General features: G+C 41.8%; 1 protein-coding gene across 4 annotated transcripts in view; it reads left to right on the top strand.

Moving 5' to 3' along the window:
• The window catches only part of ttc13 (tetratricopeptide repeat domain 13), a 59,311-nt gene extending 39,662 nt beyond the window's left edge, over window positions 1-19,649 (top strand). For 2 of the 4 annotated variants that reach the window (XM_078229491.1, XM_078229489.1), the window contains 7 exons: window positions 3,715-3,799; window positions 5,314-5,420; window positions 7,289-7,424; window positions 9,865-9,944; window positions 11,053-11,131; window positions 13,985-14,064; window positions 17,925-19,649. In XM_078229491.1, coding sequence (XP_078085617.1) covers window positions 3,715-3,799; window positions 5,314-5,420; window positions 7,289-7,424; window positions 9,865-9,944; window positions 11,053-11,131; window positions 13,985-14,064; window positions 17,925-18,039 — 682 coding nt within the window. In that variant the 3' untranslated portion in view covers window positions 18,040-19,649. Of the gene's footprint in view, window positions 1-3,714; window positions 3,800-5,310; window positions 5,421-7,288; window positions 7,425-9,864; window positions 9,945-11,052; window positions 11,132-13,984; window positions 14,065-17,924 lie in introns of all 4 variants that reach the window. The other 2 variants (XM_078229490.1, XM_078229488.1) reach the window with 1 other exon arrangement.

Raw genomic sequence — 19,649 nt, 5'->3', positions numbered from 1 at the left:
AACTTTTAACAAGAGATTCAGTGACCAACTGAAAGGGTCACAAGGCAAGATTTCCAGTTTTTAAGACATTTAACTAACAAACAAAGTAAATGCAACATCAACACTATTTGCTAGGCAACTGACACTCTAAACTACAGAAAGATATCCTCCATTTAACTTCTTAACACAACCAAGGACCCCATACTGCAGCTGGACCTCACTGCTTACTCTCCACAGAATTGCAGGTTTTGCAGGAGCTGCTCCAGTACCACTCGCAGTTTCCCACGGCTTCGCTTCTCCCCATTTCAACAAGTTGTAAAGCTTGAGTGACCGTCATGAGGTGCTAACTTCAGCTTTTGCAGAAGCCCCGAACTGAATACCAGCAGTAAGTCCCACTCCGATGATGAATACCAGCAGTAAGTCCCACTCCGGTGATGAATACCAGCAGTAAGGCCCCACTCCGACGATTCTCCCCCTTGCCGGAAATACCAGGGCAAATTTTTTGGATTCCTTAAATTGCTACTGAATGCATTTCTTTCACCAAAGACCGTCTTTCTTCCCACATTTCCGCTTGGTAACTTTGAGATCTTGCAGCCTTCTTCTCCCTGCTGACCACAGCAGCTGCAGCCTTTGTCTCTCTCTCTCTCTCTCTCTCTCAGACTTGGAGACTGAAAATCTATCCGCAATTAGTCCAGCTGTTTTTACCTTTGTTGTCATTACGGAGTTGGGGGTAGTGTGTTAAAGTGGATTGGGGACTGGCTATCCGACAGGAAGCAAAGAGTCGGAATAAATGGGTGTTTTTCCAGTTGGAGGAAGGTAACTAGTGGCGTGCCGCAGGGATCGGTACTCGGGCCGCAACTATTTACCATTTATATAGATGATCTGGAGGAGGGGATGGAGTGTAGGGTAACGAAGTTTGCAGACGACACAAAGATAAGTGGAAAAGTGAATCGTGTGGAGGACGGAGAAGATCTGCAGAGAGATTTGGACAGGCTGAGTGAGTGGGCGAGGATATGGCAAATGGAGTATAACGTTGAGAAATGCGAGGTTATACACTTTGGAGGAAATAATAACAAATGGGATTACTATGTCAATGGAAACAAATTAAAACATGCTACCGTGCAAAGGGACCTGGGGGTCCTTGTGCATGAGACGCAAAAGCCCAGTCTGCAGGTACAACAGGTGATCAAGAAGGCAAATGGGATGTTGGCCTATATTGCGAGGGAGATAGAATATAAAAGCAGAGATGTCTTGATGCACCTGTACAGGGCATTGGTGAGGCCGCAGCTGGAATACTGTGTGCAGTATTGGTCCCCTTATATGAGGAAGGATATATTGGCATTGGAGGGAGTGCAGAGAAGGTTCACCAGGTTGATACCGGAGATGAGGGGTTTGGATTATGAGGAGAGGCTGAGGAGATTGGGTTTGTACTCGTTGGAGTTTAGAAGGATGAGGGGGGATCTTATGGAGACTTATAAGATAATGCGGGGGCTGGATCGGGTGGAGGCGGAGAGATTCTTTCCACTTAGTAAGGAAGTTAAAACTAGAGGACACAGCCTCAAAATAAAGGGGGGTCGGTTTAAGACAGAGTTGAGGAGGAACTTCTTCTCCCAGAGGATGGTGAATCTCTGGAATTCTCTGCCCACTGAGGTGGTGGAGGCTACCTCGCTGAATATGTTTAAAGCGCGGATGGATGGATTCCTGATCGGTAAGGGAATTAAGGGTTATGGGGATCAGGCGGGTAAGTGGTACTGATCCACGTCAGATCAGCCATGATCTTATTGAATGGCGGGGCAGGCTCGAGGGGCTAGATGGCCTACTCCTGCTCCTATTTCTTATGTTCTTATGTTCTTATTACACTTTGCTCCCACTAAGTCTGACCCCGGATCTCCATTTCCCTATGGTAACCAAGCTTGTCAGGCAGAATGTGCCGCAGCTCACCTTCGACCATCTTCGCTATTCCATTTTGCCTAGAATTAGAGAAACAATCCTAAAACATTTTCATCTTATAAACCTCGTAGTCATAACAAAGCTTCCTGTAAATGATGGCATAGTTTCCTTGTGCAGCGGAAGAGAGTCTTTTTATTGATCGACAGCTCATTGCCTGAGGAACCTGGTGAAGCTTCCTACCTCAAGGAGTGTTTGACCAGCCAGTAGCTTTTAAATAAAACTATTCAATCCAGTAAAGGTCTCTTCATTTTGGATCTGATTATTAGATATGCCAGGGTTTGGGAAGTTTACAGTATTTTGTTTCTGGATTTCGCACCCTTGTCTCTAAAGCAGCTGCTGTGTCTGAAGTAGTGTTAACGGAGAGTCAAGTCACCAAATGCCTATAACCTAACCATGCAACTCTAACAGCAACACAAGTGAAATCTTGATGACTGTCCAGCTTTGTCCATTCAGATTGATTTTTTCCTTATTTTCTAACAGTGATGCTGTATGGGTGGGCTTTTATGAAGATTAACTTCAAGGATTCGCCTTATTTGAGCCAATTTTACCCTTTTAATTACTTATATAACCCTGTGATAAAGAGTTTACGTTTTTAAAAAATAATTCTTGGTTTCTGTCACAACAGCTAAATAACACTGCTTCCGCACAGCCACCGCTGAGCGGTAGAGGTAGCCAAGGGTTCAAGTCCCACTCGAAGCTTTAATACAAGAGTTACAATCTGGAGGGTTATGGTACTGGATCAGCAACCCAGAAATTGAGAGTTGAAATTCCACCATGGCAATGATGAAACTGAATTCCTTAAGTCTGGTAATTTGTGGCTGACACTAGAAAATGACCATGAAAGCAGTTGGAATATTGTCAAAATCCAACTAGTTCTCTAATGGCTTTCAGGCAAGGGATCAGCACCTAGTTTGGCCTACATGTGACTCTTGTCACATGGTGTTTATTTCGATAATGAGTCCACAGTTTCGAACAAGCCTACCAAACCTGACAGACTTATTGCTCTTGATATTTTTTGCCAATTTGCTCAACACTTCCTTGCTTGAAGGCATTAGCAATTGCCGATCATATTCTGTGGCACATCACCCCTTTAAATATAAACTTGTAAAGTTGAGTGTTGGCAGGCTTTCTAACCAAGGGAATATCACAACTGAGCCCTATCCTGTCCTCACTCAATATCTCCCCCTCATGGTCTTTTTAGCTCTCGTCATTCATAGTGATTGGGATAAGGAAATTTGACTTTCTTCTGCCTTTCTGTCCTGGATTCAGGGATGTTGAATCCAGACTACTGCAATGTGTCTGACATCATTTAATTTAGTACAGACTAGGAATCTATCTTTGCATTTTCTGTTTTCTATGGCTCAGCTAGACGCTGCTGTTTATTAAGTTAGTATAATTTCACACTTCTTGATTTCTTAATCTATCTAAGCATGCTTGCTTATGTAGTGTCTTTGTAGACATCATTTAATCGTATGATTTGCTGCACTGGTTTCAATCACCAAGGTAATGGAGAGTGGAGTCCGGGATTTCCAAGAGTATTTTTTTCCTCTTACTGATCCTGGATGTTTCTGTGTTTTTACCTGTTGCCCGGATATTGCATGACAGTAATACGGAGGGAGGGAAGACATTTTTTAGGCACATTGTTTGTGTGTCATGGTGTGGGGCAGGCCAGGTGGTCATTTTTACATGCCTGTAGTTTTCAAGTATGTAGAAAAGAATGAAGAGACTTGAGACAATTTTGACTTCAGTTATAATTGGAAGTAACTTTTCCTTTCTCCCTTCTAGTGCTAATAATCCCAAAGGCCTTTCCGAAGTGAGAGATGCCCTGGAGAAAGTGAAAAAAATTGAAGACCTCCTTCCAATTATGAAAGTAAATGCACCCAAAATATTTTTGTTTTGATACTTGGACCATTAGATTTTGATGTTAAGACTGAATTTCTCTTGAGGTATCTGGGTTTGAATGAATGAGTGACTGTTTGAACACTGGAAGTTACTGACCTCATTTTAATTTGGGTTCCATGAGAGGATTCTTAATGTTTACACCATGAGATAGATCAGGACCTATGAGTCTGCAGCTGGGATAGGGAGCTGGATATAGTAAGTAGTACAGCCCCCAGTGTCCTGGAATCTGAAAATGACATGCAACCTATTTAAAACTGTTAGCTCACAGCAGAGACCTGCCTGAATTCACACTGATCTTACAGCCTCACTTTCAAAGCATTATTAAAATTGGAAATTTGGGAATAGCAATCAGACCAAATGAGGCTGAGGCTTGGGAACAGGAGCTCTGCTCTGTGGAGAAACAGTCGATGCCTTTCCAGTCATTCTAAATTGTGGGGAGACTGAGCTGTTTTTTGCTAACCTATGCTAAACTTTGTCAAATGTGATGCAAATAGTCAATATTTTGATATATTAAAGTTTATTTATTAGTCACAAGTAGGCTTACATTCACACTGTAATGAAGTTACTGTGAAATTCCCCTAGTTGCCACACTCTGGTGCCTGTTCGGGTACACTGAGGGAGAATTTAACATGGCCAATGAACTTAACCTGCACATCTTTGGACTGTGGGAGGAAACCGGAGCACCCGGAAGAAACCCACGCAGACACGGGGAGAATGTGCAAACTCCACACAGACAGTGACCCAAGCCGGGAATCAAACCTGGGTCCCTGGCGCTGTGAGGCAGCAGTGCTAACCACTCTGCCACCGTGCCCCTCCTCATTGCTTTTGTGAATCTGTGATTTGCCGAGGTGGATTATTGGAAAATGTTTAACCAGCTGGTAATCTTTGCGTACAATCCAACACTGAAATGTCATGCAATTTCAGCAAGTTAGACCTCCAGCTGATCAAATTAATATGGTTCAGGTCCATGTTAGAAATTTACCAAGTGAGAAACCTCGACTTTCTGTACATCTGTACATGTAACCAATGCATTATGAAATTAGGGTTCTTTGAATGAAAAACAGATATGTATTTGAACGGAGACATAATGTCAGGAATAAGGGTTCAATCATTTAGGACCGAGTTGAGAAATGTCTTTACTTGGGTTGTGAATCTTTTGAATTGTCTACCCCAGAGAGTTGTGGTTGCTCCCAACATTGAAGATATTCATGGACAGATGAATGGACAGAGATGGACAGATCTCAGGATCAAGGGATATGGGGAACAGATGGGAGAGTGAAGTTGAGGCAGAAGATGATTGTATTGAATGGTGGAACAGGCTTGAGGGACCTTGGGGAAAATTCCTGCTCCTAGTTCTTATGAGCTTTAAGCTTATTGGGGAGAAGGCAAGGAATTCTTTGGAAGGTACAAGTTTTAAAATGTTAGACACAACTTGAAAATTACCAATGGTAATGTTGACATTTTTTTCTTTTTTGGAAGCAGTTCAACAGCAAAACTAGGGATGGCTTCACAGTAAACACAAAGGTGCCCAGTTTAAAAAATCAAGGAAAGGAGTTTGATGGATTCACCATTACCATAACGGGTGACAGGTTGGTTGATTACTCAACAAGTGAATAAATAGTTGGTGTAAAGTTTGTCTTTTATTCATGTTGTAGTTATAATTGAATAGGAATGGCACATGTATAAAGATGAGGCAAGAGAATAGAGCTGTTCAAAATACAATCAGATGTCAAGATGAAAGAATGACTTCCATTCCAGAGAAATGACCTTTGATGGGCCAAATTTCTTCTTCTCTGAATTTTGTGTCTTGGTGATCCATCTGAGGAGTAGGCTTTTAAAACCTCAGTTAAATCCCAGCTCGACTGATGGATAAAATTGCCCTTGATTTCTGTTCTGTTAGTAAGTGGTCTAAGTGACACGTTTTAGCCAGTTCCTAATTACACAATACTGCCCAAAATTCAGCAGAGAATTGGGATGGTCACTTAGCATATATGCATAGCTGGTGTGGAAAATGCAGGTATTAATCAGTTGCAAAATTGTGTACAATTTTTGAGTTTGGGATGGAGGCACAGTGTTGCAATAGAACAGGGTATATCTGATGATTATACTGAATGCAAAGAATAATATGTCCCATTGCCGTCCATTGATGAGCATCGGCAGATGATGGAATTTAAATACTATAAAACATCTGGAATTAAAAGTCTGCTGATGACCATGAAATCATTGTCGTCAAAACCCATCTGGTTCACAAATGTCCTTCAGGAAAGGAAATCTGGTCCTTACCTGGTCTGGCCTACATATGACTCGAGACCCATAGCAATGCAGTTGACTTTTAAATGCCCTCTGAAATGACCTAGCAAGCCACTCAGTTGTATCCAACCACTACAAAGAAAACAAAAAGGAATGAAACCCGATGCATCACCCGGCCTCAATATAGGTACCGGAAGTGACAATGGAAAATCCAGCTCTGTTGACCCTGCAAAGTCCTCCTCACTAACATCTGGGGGCTTGTGCCAAAATTGGGAGAGCTAGCTCACAGACTAGTCAGGCAACAGCCTGACATAGTCATACTCATACCTTACAGATAATGTCCCATACATCACTATTCCTGGATGTGTCCTGTCCCACAGGACAGAACCGGTAGAGGTGACAGCACAATGTTATACAGTCAGGAGGTAGTTGTCCTGGGGCCACCGTGCAGTCCTTGTGGAGACAAAATCCCGTCTTCATATTGAGGAAATCCTCCATTGTGTTGTGTGTCACAACCACCATGCCAACTAGGATAGACCTCGAACAGATCTAGCAACTCAAGACTGGGCAACCATCAGGCACTGTGGGCCATCAGCAGTAGCAGAATTATACTCAACCACAATCTGTAACTTCATGGCCTGGCTTATCCCCTGTGCTATAATTACCACCAAGCCAGGGATCAACCCTGGTTCAGTGAAGAGTGCAGGAGAGCATGCCTGGAGCAACACCAGGCATATCTAAAAATGGGATGCTGACCTGCTGAAGCTATAAACACAAGACTACGTGTGTACCAAACAGCATAAGAAGCAAGTAATAGACAGAGCTGAGCAATCCCACTACAAACAGATCGGATCTCCTTTCTGCAGTCCTGCACATCAAGCAGTGAATGGTGTTGGACAACTCACTGGAGGAGGCTCCACAAATATCCCCATCAATGATGGAGGAGCCCAGCACATCAATGCAAAGGATAAAGCTGAAGCATTCGCAACAATCTTCAGGGACTGCAGCAACTCAAGGTTGCTCACCACCACCTTCTCATGGACAATTAGCCAGCGACGCCTAGATCCTATATCTGAATTTAAAAAAAAATTAAATCAAAATTTGTTTCTTAATTGACTTATTCTCTGAAACTGTGATTGAAAAGTACAATGCATTTTGAGTATTACTTATCCTTCAATGCTCTCCATGTCATTTATTTTGTCACCAGAGTTGGCAACATGCTCTTTTCTGTGGAAACCCAAACAACAGAAGAGAGGACTCAGCAATACCATGATGAAATAGAAGCACTGTATAAAGACCTGAGTAGCAAAGGAAAGGCATTGATACTTTCCACTGAGCTTGGGGTAAGAACAACCATGGTGTTTCCTTCAAAATCACTATTTCTGGAGGCATATCATATAATTAAGAATATTTCTAGTTACTGGTGTATTGGGGTTGATTATTTACTCTTTCAAAAGATGGATGTAATGTCCCACTATGGCTCAACCTACAGTTTGTTCAAGATAACTTGTCTAAACTTCCCTATTCCCTCAAAATAGTCACCTTAAAAGGTTACAATTTAGGATAGGATAATAATGTAAAGTTGCCATAATCCCAGATGACCATAGGCTCTCTCCCCTTTCATGCTTGAACCTGAGGGTCAGGCAAGGGGCAAGGTTGAGAAGGCTGGGCCTTCGTGAATAACTTCAGCCGGTACAGGAATCGATCCCTCATTGTTGGCATCGCTTTGCATCCAGCCAACTGAGTGAAACAAATATACAGTATATACTGAGCTGTAATCTTCCATTGATCAGGCATATGATACATATGCAAACCTGTCACTATGCTAAATAATCTCCAAGCCAAGGTACTTAGATATGTAGACTTCCTGCCTGCCTGATGTGGAGCGGATGCTGGTCATTTATCTGGGCTACTTGGGCTCAAAATAGTAAGGATGGAGGCGAGCGGTCTTCCAACTGCATGTTGTAATAATGCTAATGCCAGCTAATTTACCAACATAGAACTTCCTGCTGTAAGCCAAGGTAGGACGATATCTGTAGGTTTCCAAGTTGTCTAGAGTTGAGTATAACGAATCCCATTTTTTAATGACAAATCCATTCCTGCAGTGCCCAGGATTTTTTTAAGGAATCAAATGAATTTGAAACACTAATAAGCAGGAGAAAAGTGTGAAATTTATCAAGTTTGCTTCCAATATCCACCCCATCTTCACATGGTACATCTCTGACACTTCTCTTCCCTTCCTTGACCTCTCTATCTCTATTTCTGGTGATAAACTGTCCACTAGTATCCATTACAAGCCCACCGACTCCCACAACTACCTTGACTACAACTCTTCACACCCCACATCCTGTAAGGACTCCATCTCATTCTCTCAGTGCCTTCGTCTCCGCCGCATCTTTTCCAATGATGCCACTTTCCAAAATAGCACTGCCGATATGTCTTTCTTCTTCCTCGATTGTAGTTTTCCACCTGCTGTGGTTGACAGGGTTCTCAACCATGTCCAACCAATCCCCCAGGCCACTGCTCTCACCTCCTCTCCTCCCTCCCAGAACCAGGATAGGGTCCCCATTGTCCTCACTTTTCACCCAACCAGCCTCCGGATTCAAAGGATCATCCTCCACCAAATCCAGCATGATGTCACTACTTAATACACCTTCCCTTCACTCCCTCTGTCAACATTCCGCAGGGACCGTTCTCTCCGGAACACCTTGGTCCACTCCTCCATCACACTCAACACCTCACCCCCTGCCCACAGCACCTTCCCATGCAATTGTAGAAGGTGCAACACCTGTCCCTTTACCTCCTCCCTGCTCACTGTCCCAGGGCCTAAACACCCCTTTCAGGTGAAGCAGTGCTTCACGTGCACCTCCTTCAATCTGGTCTATTGCATTCGCTGCTCCCAGTGCGGTCTACTCTGCATCGGAGAGACCAAACGCAGACTGGACGACTGCTTTACAGAACACTTTCAGTCCATCCGCAAGCATGATCCAGACCTTCCTGTCGCTTGCCACTTCAACACACTACCCTGCTCTCTCCTCTCCCCCCCCCCCCCCCCCCCCCCTACCCTAATAGTATAAATCTCTCCTGATTTTCTTTGCTCTTAGCTCTGACGAAGGGTTGAAACTTTAGCTCTATTCGCTGTCTCCACAGATGCTCTCAAACCGGCTGAGGTTTTCCAGCATTTTCAGTTTTTGTTTCAGATTCCAGCATCTGTAGTATTTTGCTTTTATTATAAAAGTGTGAAGTATGTGTTAAATGGGGATTCGAGACATCGCGTGTCTGTTATCTAACCGTGCATCTCTAACAGCAACAAAAGTGAAACCTTGGTGATTGTTCAGCTTTATTCATTTATTTTCTATTTGCAATTTTCCTTATTTAGTGGCACTATTTAATTTTATTTGAGGTTTGTGCTGATGTTCCTTTTATTGTATGAAAGCTTGTTAAAATGAGAATTAAAAAAAATAATGCAACTTTATCAGTGTGAGCTATTGGTGAAGCAGTGTACAGTGGCAATGAGTATATTCTGATCTGACATTAAATTAGACTGCACGTAATTCCTCAACGCAGCCTTATTTTGTGGGTGAGCTGAATGGAGGTGAAGGAAGAGGAGAGTAAGTCACTCCTGAAATCGCTCTCCAGTATCTCTAAACAGGGAACTCAGTAATGAGGCTGACAAGCAAGCCTTCTCTGCCCATGAGAAATGTATTGTGCCTTCTCTCTGTCCATTGTCAATCAAAATCTGTGCTGTTTCCAGGAATAATATTTATTTTCTCTTTAAACCAGGAGGCGGATGCAGTGTGCAACCTAATCCTTTCTTTGGTGTATTACTTTTACAATCTAATGCCTCTCTCTAGAGGTTCCAGGTTAGTAGAGTATAAATTTTTTTATTAAATGTGCTAGAGGAGAAATTAAGTCTGAAAAAAGTACTTTGAGAAGGAGAAGTGTAGGTGTTGGCCAGTTGTTAGCACTCCGCCACTTCAGTCAAAATGTGGCGGGTTCAAATGCCGCTCCAGTGACTTGAGCACAAAAATCTAAACTGATACTCCCAGCACAGAAGCACTGGAGGAGTTCGAAAATGTCAGCGGTGTTGTCTTTCCAGTGGCTTGTTTAACTGAGGCACTGTTAGCCCTCTTGTGGATTCAAAAGATCACAATGCTATTTTGAATAAGAGCAGGGGAGGCACGACCATGTACATTATTTAACCCTCCATCAACAACACTATAAAAGCAGATTATCTAGTCATCGTCACACTGCTGTTTGTAGGAGCTTGCTGCGTGAAAATTGGCTGCTGTGTTTCCCACATGATGCAGTTCCAAGTACTTCATTGACTGTGAAGTGCTTTGAGACACCCTGAGATCGTGAAAGTTGCAATATAAGTATTTTTCCTAACAATTTGCTCAGTTGATTTGTTTTTTGGTTTTCTGTCATTTCTTCTTGGAGGTTCTTGAAGGAGCTTTCAGGTGGATATTCGATTTCTCCCTGAGCGGTTTGAAGACTCATGCTGTGTTGTTTCCTGTCTGTTACCCCTGCCTTATCAGAGATGCAGCTGGTGCATTAGCAGAAACATTCAAAACGTATTTTCAGAAACAAAACCGTCCCACTGAATTGCTGTTGAGCTTTAATTTTTTTAAAATGGGGACATAGGAGAATTTCCCCCCCTGAAAATCACTTCCAATTGTTCTCTAAACAGGCCCGCTGCACTCCAGCATTGCTGGCCATGAGCCTAGCGAAGTTCCTTGACTAGTTTCTTTTTTGGAGAATGACCATTTGTCTTGAACTGGGTGAAGTCTCTATTGTAATGTTTGGAGCTGCTTTTTGAGGACACATTGCTACCAAGGAGAATTGCTAAATAGCAATCTGATACCAGTCAGGAGTGTAAATAATTACCATTCATTGTATGACCTTGTAGAGTTCCATTCTGCTTTAAGCTGTGTTGAACATTTCTGTGTTTTGATATCCTTCATCTTCTAGTGTGGTGGCATATTCAGTAATCATGGGAGCACTAATGGCTAGTGGGAAGGAGATCACAGGGAGAATCCCCAAAGGAAAGGTAAGTCTGAATATGAACATACAAACATATAAATTAGGAGCGGTTGGCCAGCTGGCCCCTTAAGCTTGCTCCACTGTTCAATGAGATTATGGCTGATCTGACTGTGGCCTCGCCTCCACGTTCCGCTTACGCCCGATAATCTTTGACTCCTTTGTTTGTAAGAATCTGTCTACCTCTGCCTTAAAAATATTCGATGACCCAGCATCCACTGCTCCCTGGTGAAGAGAGTTCCAGAGATTCATAACCCACTGAGAGAAAAATACTTCTCACCACCATCTTAAATGGAAAAACCCTTATTTTTACACCGTGTCCCCATGTTCTAGTCTCTCCCATAAGGGGAAACATCCATTCAGCATCCACCCTGTTAAGTCCCCTCGATCTTGTATGTTTCAGTAAGATGACCTCTCAATCTTCTAAACTCCACTGTATACAGGTCCAGCGTGTCTAACCTTTCGTCATAAAATAACCTTCATCTTCACCCTCCATCCCAGGTATTAATCGAGTGAACCCTCTCTGAACTGCTTCCAATGCATTTATCTTTTCTTAAACAAGGAGACCAAAACTGTGCTCCAGATGTGGCCTCTCCAAAGTCCTAGTAAAACATCCCTGCTTTTACATTTCATTCCCCTTGCAGTAAATGACAACATGCCTCTGGAAATCAGCACATCCGAAGGTTCCCCATTTATCAACGTTGTTTGTTAGTTCCTCAAAGAGCTCCAATAACTGAGACAAACATGATTTCCCTTTCACAAAAGCATGTCGACTCTGCTTGGTTTCACTGGAATTTTCTAAGTGTCCCAGTATGACCTCCTTAATAATAGATTCCAGCAATTTCCCTATAATAGATGTTAAGCCAACTGGCCTATAGTTTCCTGCTTTCTGTTTCCCTCCTTTCTTGAATAGAAGAGTCACATTCACTTATTTCCCAAACTGATTGGACCTTTTCTGAATCTAGGGAATTTTGGAAAATTAACTACCTCAGCAGCCACTTCTTTTCAAGACCCGAGAATGAAGTCCATCAGGAGTTGGGGACATGTCACCCCTCGTTCTAATAATTTTCAAAGTACCCTTTCCTTGGTAATTGTAATTGCTTTAAGTTCTTCTCTCCCTTTTGCCTCCTGATTCATAGGGAGGAGAAACTTGTTTCCACCCTCAGGAGTTGGGATTTCTTAATCCATCTTTGAATGGAAAAAATAGGGCAGTGAAAAGAAGAGTGCATGTTCTGAGGAGTCACAGATGGAGGAGTTTTTGTCCACATTTCAAGCACAGACAACATGGGTCATTTATCATCCTGTCCAGCTAACCTCAGCTCGGTGCGGCACTCCTAAATTTTAAAATGGACGATTGCAAACTTTGCTTTTTGGATTTGTAAGAATTTGGGGAATGTAGTCTGCCATGTGCTAAATATATTTTTGTTTACATTTCATAAAAAGATTAGGATTTCAGTGGCACCTGACTTCTGACGCAGGAGACGAAAGCATAAATGGGACACGTTCCAAAACAAAACTCCTTCTACTTGTCTTTAGACTCTTAGAAACTGCAATATTAAACTTCTAACAACTGTCGGAAAAACTTTCTCCTTTGAAATATTCATAACAGCACATAATAATTTGTACACAATAGTGGCAATTTTCTGATTTTTCAGCCCTTTATTGCAAATTCTTGGGTTGGTTGTTATACTGTGAAGCACACCTTCCATCTGCATTACTGGAAAGCTTCACAGGACTTTGAATGATTCAAAATATATATTCACAAATGGCTCTAACATTTGCTGCAGAACGCTCAGTTGTATTCAGTTAGAGCTCCAGCTGACATTAGCTTGCTGAACACAGAATGAAGATCAAACTTGTGACTTTTTAGCATACCTCAGTAAAACACAAGGTTCTGCAACTTCGCTGCTTGCTCATTGAGAGAGAGCTATACTTGAGCTTTAATGTTTCTATTATGCTCCTGCGAAGATCAGAAGAGTCTTGGGAAGCCTAATGGCACAGGTTTTCTGATGCTTTATCTCACAGCATGAAAAGCCAAACTATTGAAAGCATCTCAGTGATAATTCAACATTGTTGATTTGCAAGTGAGCCACGTAGCAAGTGCCACAACAATATGAATTGTCTCTATATAATTGTCAATTCACATCCAAGCTACCTCAATGTTGAGTAGCTTGGGGTTAGTTGTATCTTGTGATATAGTCAATATTTTGCTTTTTACAAACACGTTTTAAAAATGATGTGGAGATGCTGGCGTTGGACTGGGGTGGGCACAGTAAGAAGTCTCACAACACCAGGTTAAAGTCCAACAGGTTTATTTGGAATCACGAGCTTTTGGAGCGCTGCTCCTTCATCAGGTGAGTGACTCACCTGATTGGCTCACCTGATGAAGGAGCAGCACTCCAAAAGCTCCTGATTCCAAATACACCTGTTGGATTTTAACCTGGTATTGTGAGACTTCTTGCTATGTTTTTAAAAAGTAGAAAAGGTGATCAAACACAAAGTTGTTGAAGCAGGTCTTTACGATATTTTGACCTGGTGGACTGCTTCGGTGGGTAACATGGAGGAACTTTGAGTGCCACATATCAATTTGCAGTCAGTATCCATTTATGTTTTTATCTTCAGCTGCAGATACTGATAGGTTTTCTATTGTAGCACTAAGAACAGCCCTTCCCTAAATTTGACAAAATTCAAAAATGTGAGAAATACAGAAGAAAATCAGATTTGCATTGCTTGGGTTCAGCAGCTGGGAATAGCCTTTGGCCATAGTTCGGACACTCGTGTATTAATCTGTTGACTTTTGTTGAAATGTGTTCTTTGTTAACTTTTTGGGTGAGAATTTTAATCACAGTTTCATCATTTTCAGTTAGTAGATTTTGAAGCTATGACAACACCAAGTCCAGAGGCTTTCAGTAAAATAGGAAAAAACTGGATGAATTTGAAAAGGTAAGAAATTTAGGAACAAGTTGATGACGCTTTGAGTCTTGAGTTTAATGACACTAGGGTTCCATGAAAATTTTGCACCTTGTGTTTTATTCCATTGACCCATAGGGAAACTTGTGTCGTTTCTCAATTGAAACTATTGGTGTGGTGCAGAAACCATTTGTAATCGTCACCTTGGCCTGTGTCAGCAAGGTGGGTTCAGCATCAGTCCAGACTGACTTCATTTGATCAAAACCAAATTGGATGTGATATCTCAACATCAGGCACTGGGTTTTGTTTTTGTAACTTGGTTAGGGCATGTTAACACTGGTTGCTGATTAAGGTTGCAACCTTAATGATAACATAAAATGCATATTTAGAGGAATATGCCAAGCATATTTTGATAGTGTAGTGCAGTAACAAGGTGTCTCTTTCTGGCCTTGGCTGAGCTGACTCGAACAATGAGATTGCTTCACTGAGGGGAAACATCTCATGTCAAACTGAAAAGCATTCAGTTGAAACAAAGAACATGCCAAAGCCTAACAAGGAGGGCAAATGCTAAAATAGCATGAGCTAGTTTTTGGATTCCAGGTTTAAATTCAGCATTTTTATTTTAATATGTTTGTAGTTCACAAGATGCTTTGTGTGTGCTGAATAACTTGAATAACCATCTCGTTAACATTGATGTTTTCCCATGGAATTATGTTTGGACATTGCATGCAGCAGCACGTGATTATTCCACACTGCTCCAGTTACTATATTTTGTTTATTTATTTAATTGAAGACGATCATTCTGACACATCAGTTTAAGCAACAGCAAAATGTTTGTGTTATAAAGTCATTTCCAATGTTCAAAAGTGACATCTGTTTTCTGTATAAACGTGATGTGTTTGTGTTGTTGCAACATGGGAACTACCAAGTTGAGATCATTGGTTAAAATTATTTACCTGATGCATGAAGGAATTGATTATAATCTTAAATACTACAAATACCAATGGGAATGATGATTGATTCATTCTAACAGCTTAATTTTATGTCCCATCTTTAATGTAATAAGATGTTCCAAGGCATTTCCAAGGAGCTTGATGAACCAAAATGTGACACTGAGCCACTTAGTCATAGTCATAGAGTCTTAGAGGTTCACAGCATGGAAACAGACCCTTCGGCCCAACTTGTCCATGCTGCCCTTTTTTATAAACTACTAAACTAGTCCCAATTGCCTGCATTTGGCCCATGTCCCTCTATACCCATCTTACCCATGTAACACTTAAGTAGATATTAGGTCAGAAGAGCGAAAGCTTGGTCAGAGGTGAGCTTTAAGGAGATGGTGAGGTATGAGCAGGAAATCCTGGAGGGAAAGGAATAGAGTTGGTAGCTAGGGAATGGAGTTAAAAGCAGGGATTGCAAATGACGGCCCCAAGAACAAAGAACAGTACAGCACAGGAAACAGGCCCTTCGGCCCTCCAAGCCTGTGCCGCTCCTTGGTCCAACTAGACCAATCGTTTGTATCCCTCCATTCCCAGGCTGTTCATATGACTATCCAGGTAAGTCTTAAACGATGTCAGCGTGCCTGCCTCCACCACCCTACTTGGCAGCGCATTCCAGGCCCCCACCACCCTCTGTGTAAAAAACGTCCCTCTGATGTCTGAGTTATACTTCGCCCCTCTCAGCTTGAGGCCCGTGACCCCTCGTGATCGTCACCTCCGACCTGGGAAAAAGCTTCCCACTGTTCACCCTATCTATACCCTTCATAATCTTGTATACCTCTATTAGATCTCCCCTCATTCTCCGTCTTTCCAAGGAGAACAACCCCAATCTACCCAATCTCTCCTCATAGCTAAGACCCTCCATACCAGGCAACATCCTGGTAAACCTTCTCTGCACTCTCTCCAATGCCTCCACGTCCTTCTGGTAGTGTGGCGACCAGAACTGGACGCAGTACTCCAAATGTGGCCTAACCAGCGTGCTATACAGCTGCATCATCAGACTCCAGCTTTTATACTCTATACCCCATCCTATAAAGGCAAGCATACCATATGCCTTCTTCACCACCTTCTCCACCTGTGTTGCCACCTTCAAGGATTTGTGGACTTGCACACCTAGGTCCCTCTGTGTTTCTATACTCCTGATGACTCTGCCATTTATTGTATAACTCCTCCCTACATTATTTCTTCCAAAATGCATCACTTCGCATTTATCCGGATTAAACTCCATCTGCCACCTCTCCGCCCAATTTTCCAGCCTATCTATATCCTGCTGTATTGCCCGACAATGCTCTTCGCTATCCGCAATTCCAGCCATCTTCGTGTCATCCGCAAACTTGCTGATTACACCAGTTACACCTTCTTCCAAATCATTTATATATATCACAAATAGCAGAGGTCCCAGTACAGAGCCCTGCGGAACACCACTGGTCACAGACCTCCAGCCGGAAAAAGACCCTTCGACCACTACCCTCTGTCTCCTATGGCCAAGCCAGTTCTCCACCCATCGAGCCACTTCTCCTTGTATCCCATGAGCCTTAACCTTCTTAACCAACCTGCCATGTGGGACTTTGTCAAATGCCTTACTGAAATCCATATAGACGATATCCACGGCCCTTCCTTCATCAACCGTTTTTGTCACTTCCTCAAAAAACTCCACCAAATTTGTAAGGCACGACCTCCCTCTTACAAAACCATTCCAAAGACGTTATGGGGAAAATTTCTGCTCATTTCAGTGTTGGATGTTGGGTAAGCAGTTTGACAGTTTAACGACAGTAGAGTTAAGAGAAATGATGAAGTAGAGCTGGGTGTCATCAGTGTTCGTGGGAAAATTCGATCCCGTGCTTTGGATAATGACAAGAAGGGGCAGCATATAGATAAAAAAAGATGGGCCCATGGATAAATCATTGAGGGGCACCAGAAATAAAGTGGCTCTCTGGCTACAATTAGATAGATGAAAATGGAGCTAGGTGAGAGCAGTGCCACCCACCTGGATGATAGTGATGAGATTTTGGGAGGAGGATGGTATGACTAACCATATCAAAAGCCCCAGAAGCCTTAAGAATGATGAAGAGGGAGAGTTTACCTTTGTTAGTCACATAGGATGTGATGTGTGGCTCTGTTTGAGTATTGCAGCAGGATGGAAACCTGATTGGATGGATTTAAACTTGAGAGTTTGAGAAAGATGAGTATAGATGTGGGAGGCGACTTTGAAGAGAAATTGAAGGTTGGAAATGGGACAGTAGTTTCCAAGAACAGCGGACTCAAGTGTTGAAGTTTTGGAGCGGGTGATGATACATTTCAAGGGGAGGGTGAACACCTCGCTAGAGAGACCTGTTTATATTATCAGCTAACATTGGAATCAGAAGGGGAAGTTGTGTCAACAGTTAAGGGAGCTGGAGGTGGGCCTTATTGAAAAGGAGCTCGGAGGGGAGAGGGTAGATAGCAGAAAAACTAGAAAAGGCTGCGGGTTCAGGACTATGCCAGGGAAGGCTTATAGAGAAGGTTTAGCCAGATAGGTAAGTGAAAGAGAGGGATGCAGAAGAGCAGCTGATGGTATAGTCATTATCTTTGTGACAAATAAATCTGTGAACTCCTGACACATTGGAAGATAGGGCAGGGAATTTAAGATAGTCAGTAATGGAGAAGAGAAGCTGGGGGTTAGCTTCACAGGCCAGGCTGATCCTGGAATAGTGAGAAGTTTTAGCAGACAAGGGCGAGACCCAATTGTGCTTTTGCCAGACCTGGTAGTAGATGGCTGAAGCAGTTGTCTGCGATAACCTTTCAAGTCTTTAGGTTTGTGATCGCGTTGTACTGGTTTATTTAATAAAAAATGACATTTTAAAATTAAGGTATTGATTGATGTAGCATATAATATTGTCATTTATTTCAACCCTTCAGCCTACCAGCATCGTACTCTAGTCTTCCAGCTGTATTGGAGACTTTTCCAACAAAACGAACAATGCTAGAAGTGCTTAATACAGACTCCTCTTCTCATTGTCCCAAAAACTCATAGGAACCCGTGAAGACTGAACAAAGTACAGCTTTCTTTGCTTCATATTAAGTTATTTTTATAATAAAGATGTAAAGCAATGAGGTCCTTTTGATTTTTGGTACTTTTTGATATTGCTTAATTTAATATTTGGAAGAAAAGAACTTTAACCTCTTCATTGGATTTCTTCATGAAAAAAGGAATGGGTATTGCTTATTTCTGATTAGGATATTGAGAGGTACAGTACTTAAAGAACGGGTTGATAATTTATAAACAGACTACTACCTGACGACAATATGCAAGTAATTTTTATCAGTGATCAAAGTGCTGACAGCAATTTACCTTCAGATCAGGTCTTGAAGATATTGGTTAACTGATCCCTGCATCGATGCTGCAGGGCTGTCAAGTGTTGTGTTTTCTACATGTAGCGTTTCAGACTCTGTTCATACATGTAAAATAGTTCTCAATAACACCTGTGGATTTCAGAAGCTGTTGCATTTTAGTCGAAGCTTCGCCTGTTTTGGTTTACTGTTTTTTGGTGGATTTTCTACAGCAGACCACCATGAATTGTAGGGAGCATTGAGCATTTGTTAAATCTGTGACTTGAATTAGTATGAATTTATCCACTTTAGGAACTTGTGAACTTGAAGCAGTTTGGCAAATAAGGACACCAAGAGCTGTATGAGAAAACTCTGTAAGAAGTTTAACAACACCAGGTTAAAGTTCAACAGGTTTATTTGGTAGCAAAAGCAAAAGGGTGGCTTTTGCTACCAAATAAACCTGTTGGACTTTAACCTGGTGTTGTTAAACTTCTTACAGTGTTTACCCCGGCATCTCCACATCATGAGAAAACCCTGTCAGAGCTGTCACTGCAATGGGGTCCCCTAATCTGAAAGCGATTCACTGTCATCGCCATAAACTCAGAATTCAATTTGAGTCATAAAAACTTTATCTCTCACCTGGATATGTGATATACAGAAATAGAAGCTAACCCTTATAGCACACATCCATCTAGCTATGGTGCTATAATCTCCCTTGCCTCTTTTTGATATTTCAAAACCTACGCAGACCAGTGGGCTTTAACACACATTTCTGCTTGCAGTTTTTGTGTGAATGGGAACTGGAAACTGGGACATGTTCACAAGATTAAGTGCAATGGCAACACTCATATGGGAAATTTACAGCCAAGTAATTGTTAGAAGACCCTGAGCTTCTGCCCATGAGTATTTTTTAAACTAAAAATAATTTATTTTACTGGAAAGCCAGATTGGTTGACATGGATTTGATTGCCTGAAGTTTGTGATTTTTTTTGTCTCAAATTAATTGTACTTTACCCCATGGAATAAAGTGAACATGTTTCATGTTGTCCAACCATCTTCCAGAAAATCTAACCTTCCATTGACTCAACTTTATTTGCTTCTTTTCACAATGCCACTGAGATTCAGTTTTAAATTTGCACTATATTTTCTTAAACTGTTTTGCAGAAACTTCTAATTACAAACATGCTTTTTCTTCTACATTATGGTAGAACTTTCAGTGGCATTTTGTACGTTTGGTTTACTTAAAATTAATGTTCATATTAATACATTTTGTAACGGAAATGATTTTTGTCTAATTAAAGATGCTGATCAGTC

The sequence above is a fragment of the Mustelus asterias genome, chromosome 15, assembly GCF_964213995.1.
Source record: "Mustelus asterias chromosome 15, sMusAst1.hap1.1, whole genome shotgun sequence".
Taxonomy (NCBI): Eukaryota; Metazoa; Chordata; class Chondrichthyes; order Carcharhiniformes; family Triakidae; genus Mustelus; species Mustelus asterias.
Note: the sequence above shows the minus strand (reverse complement) of the source record. Positions and strands in the feature narration are given on the sequence as shown.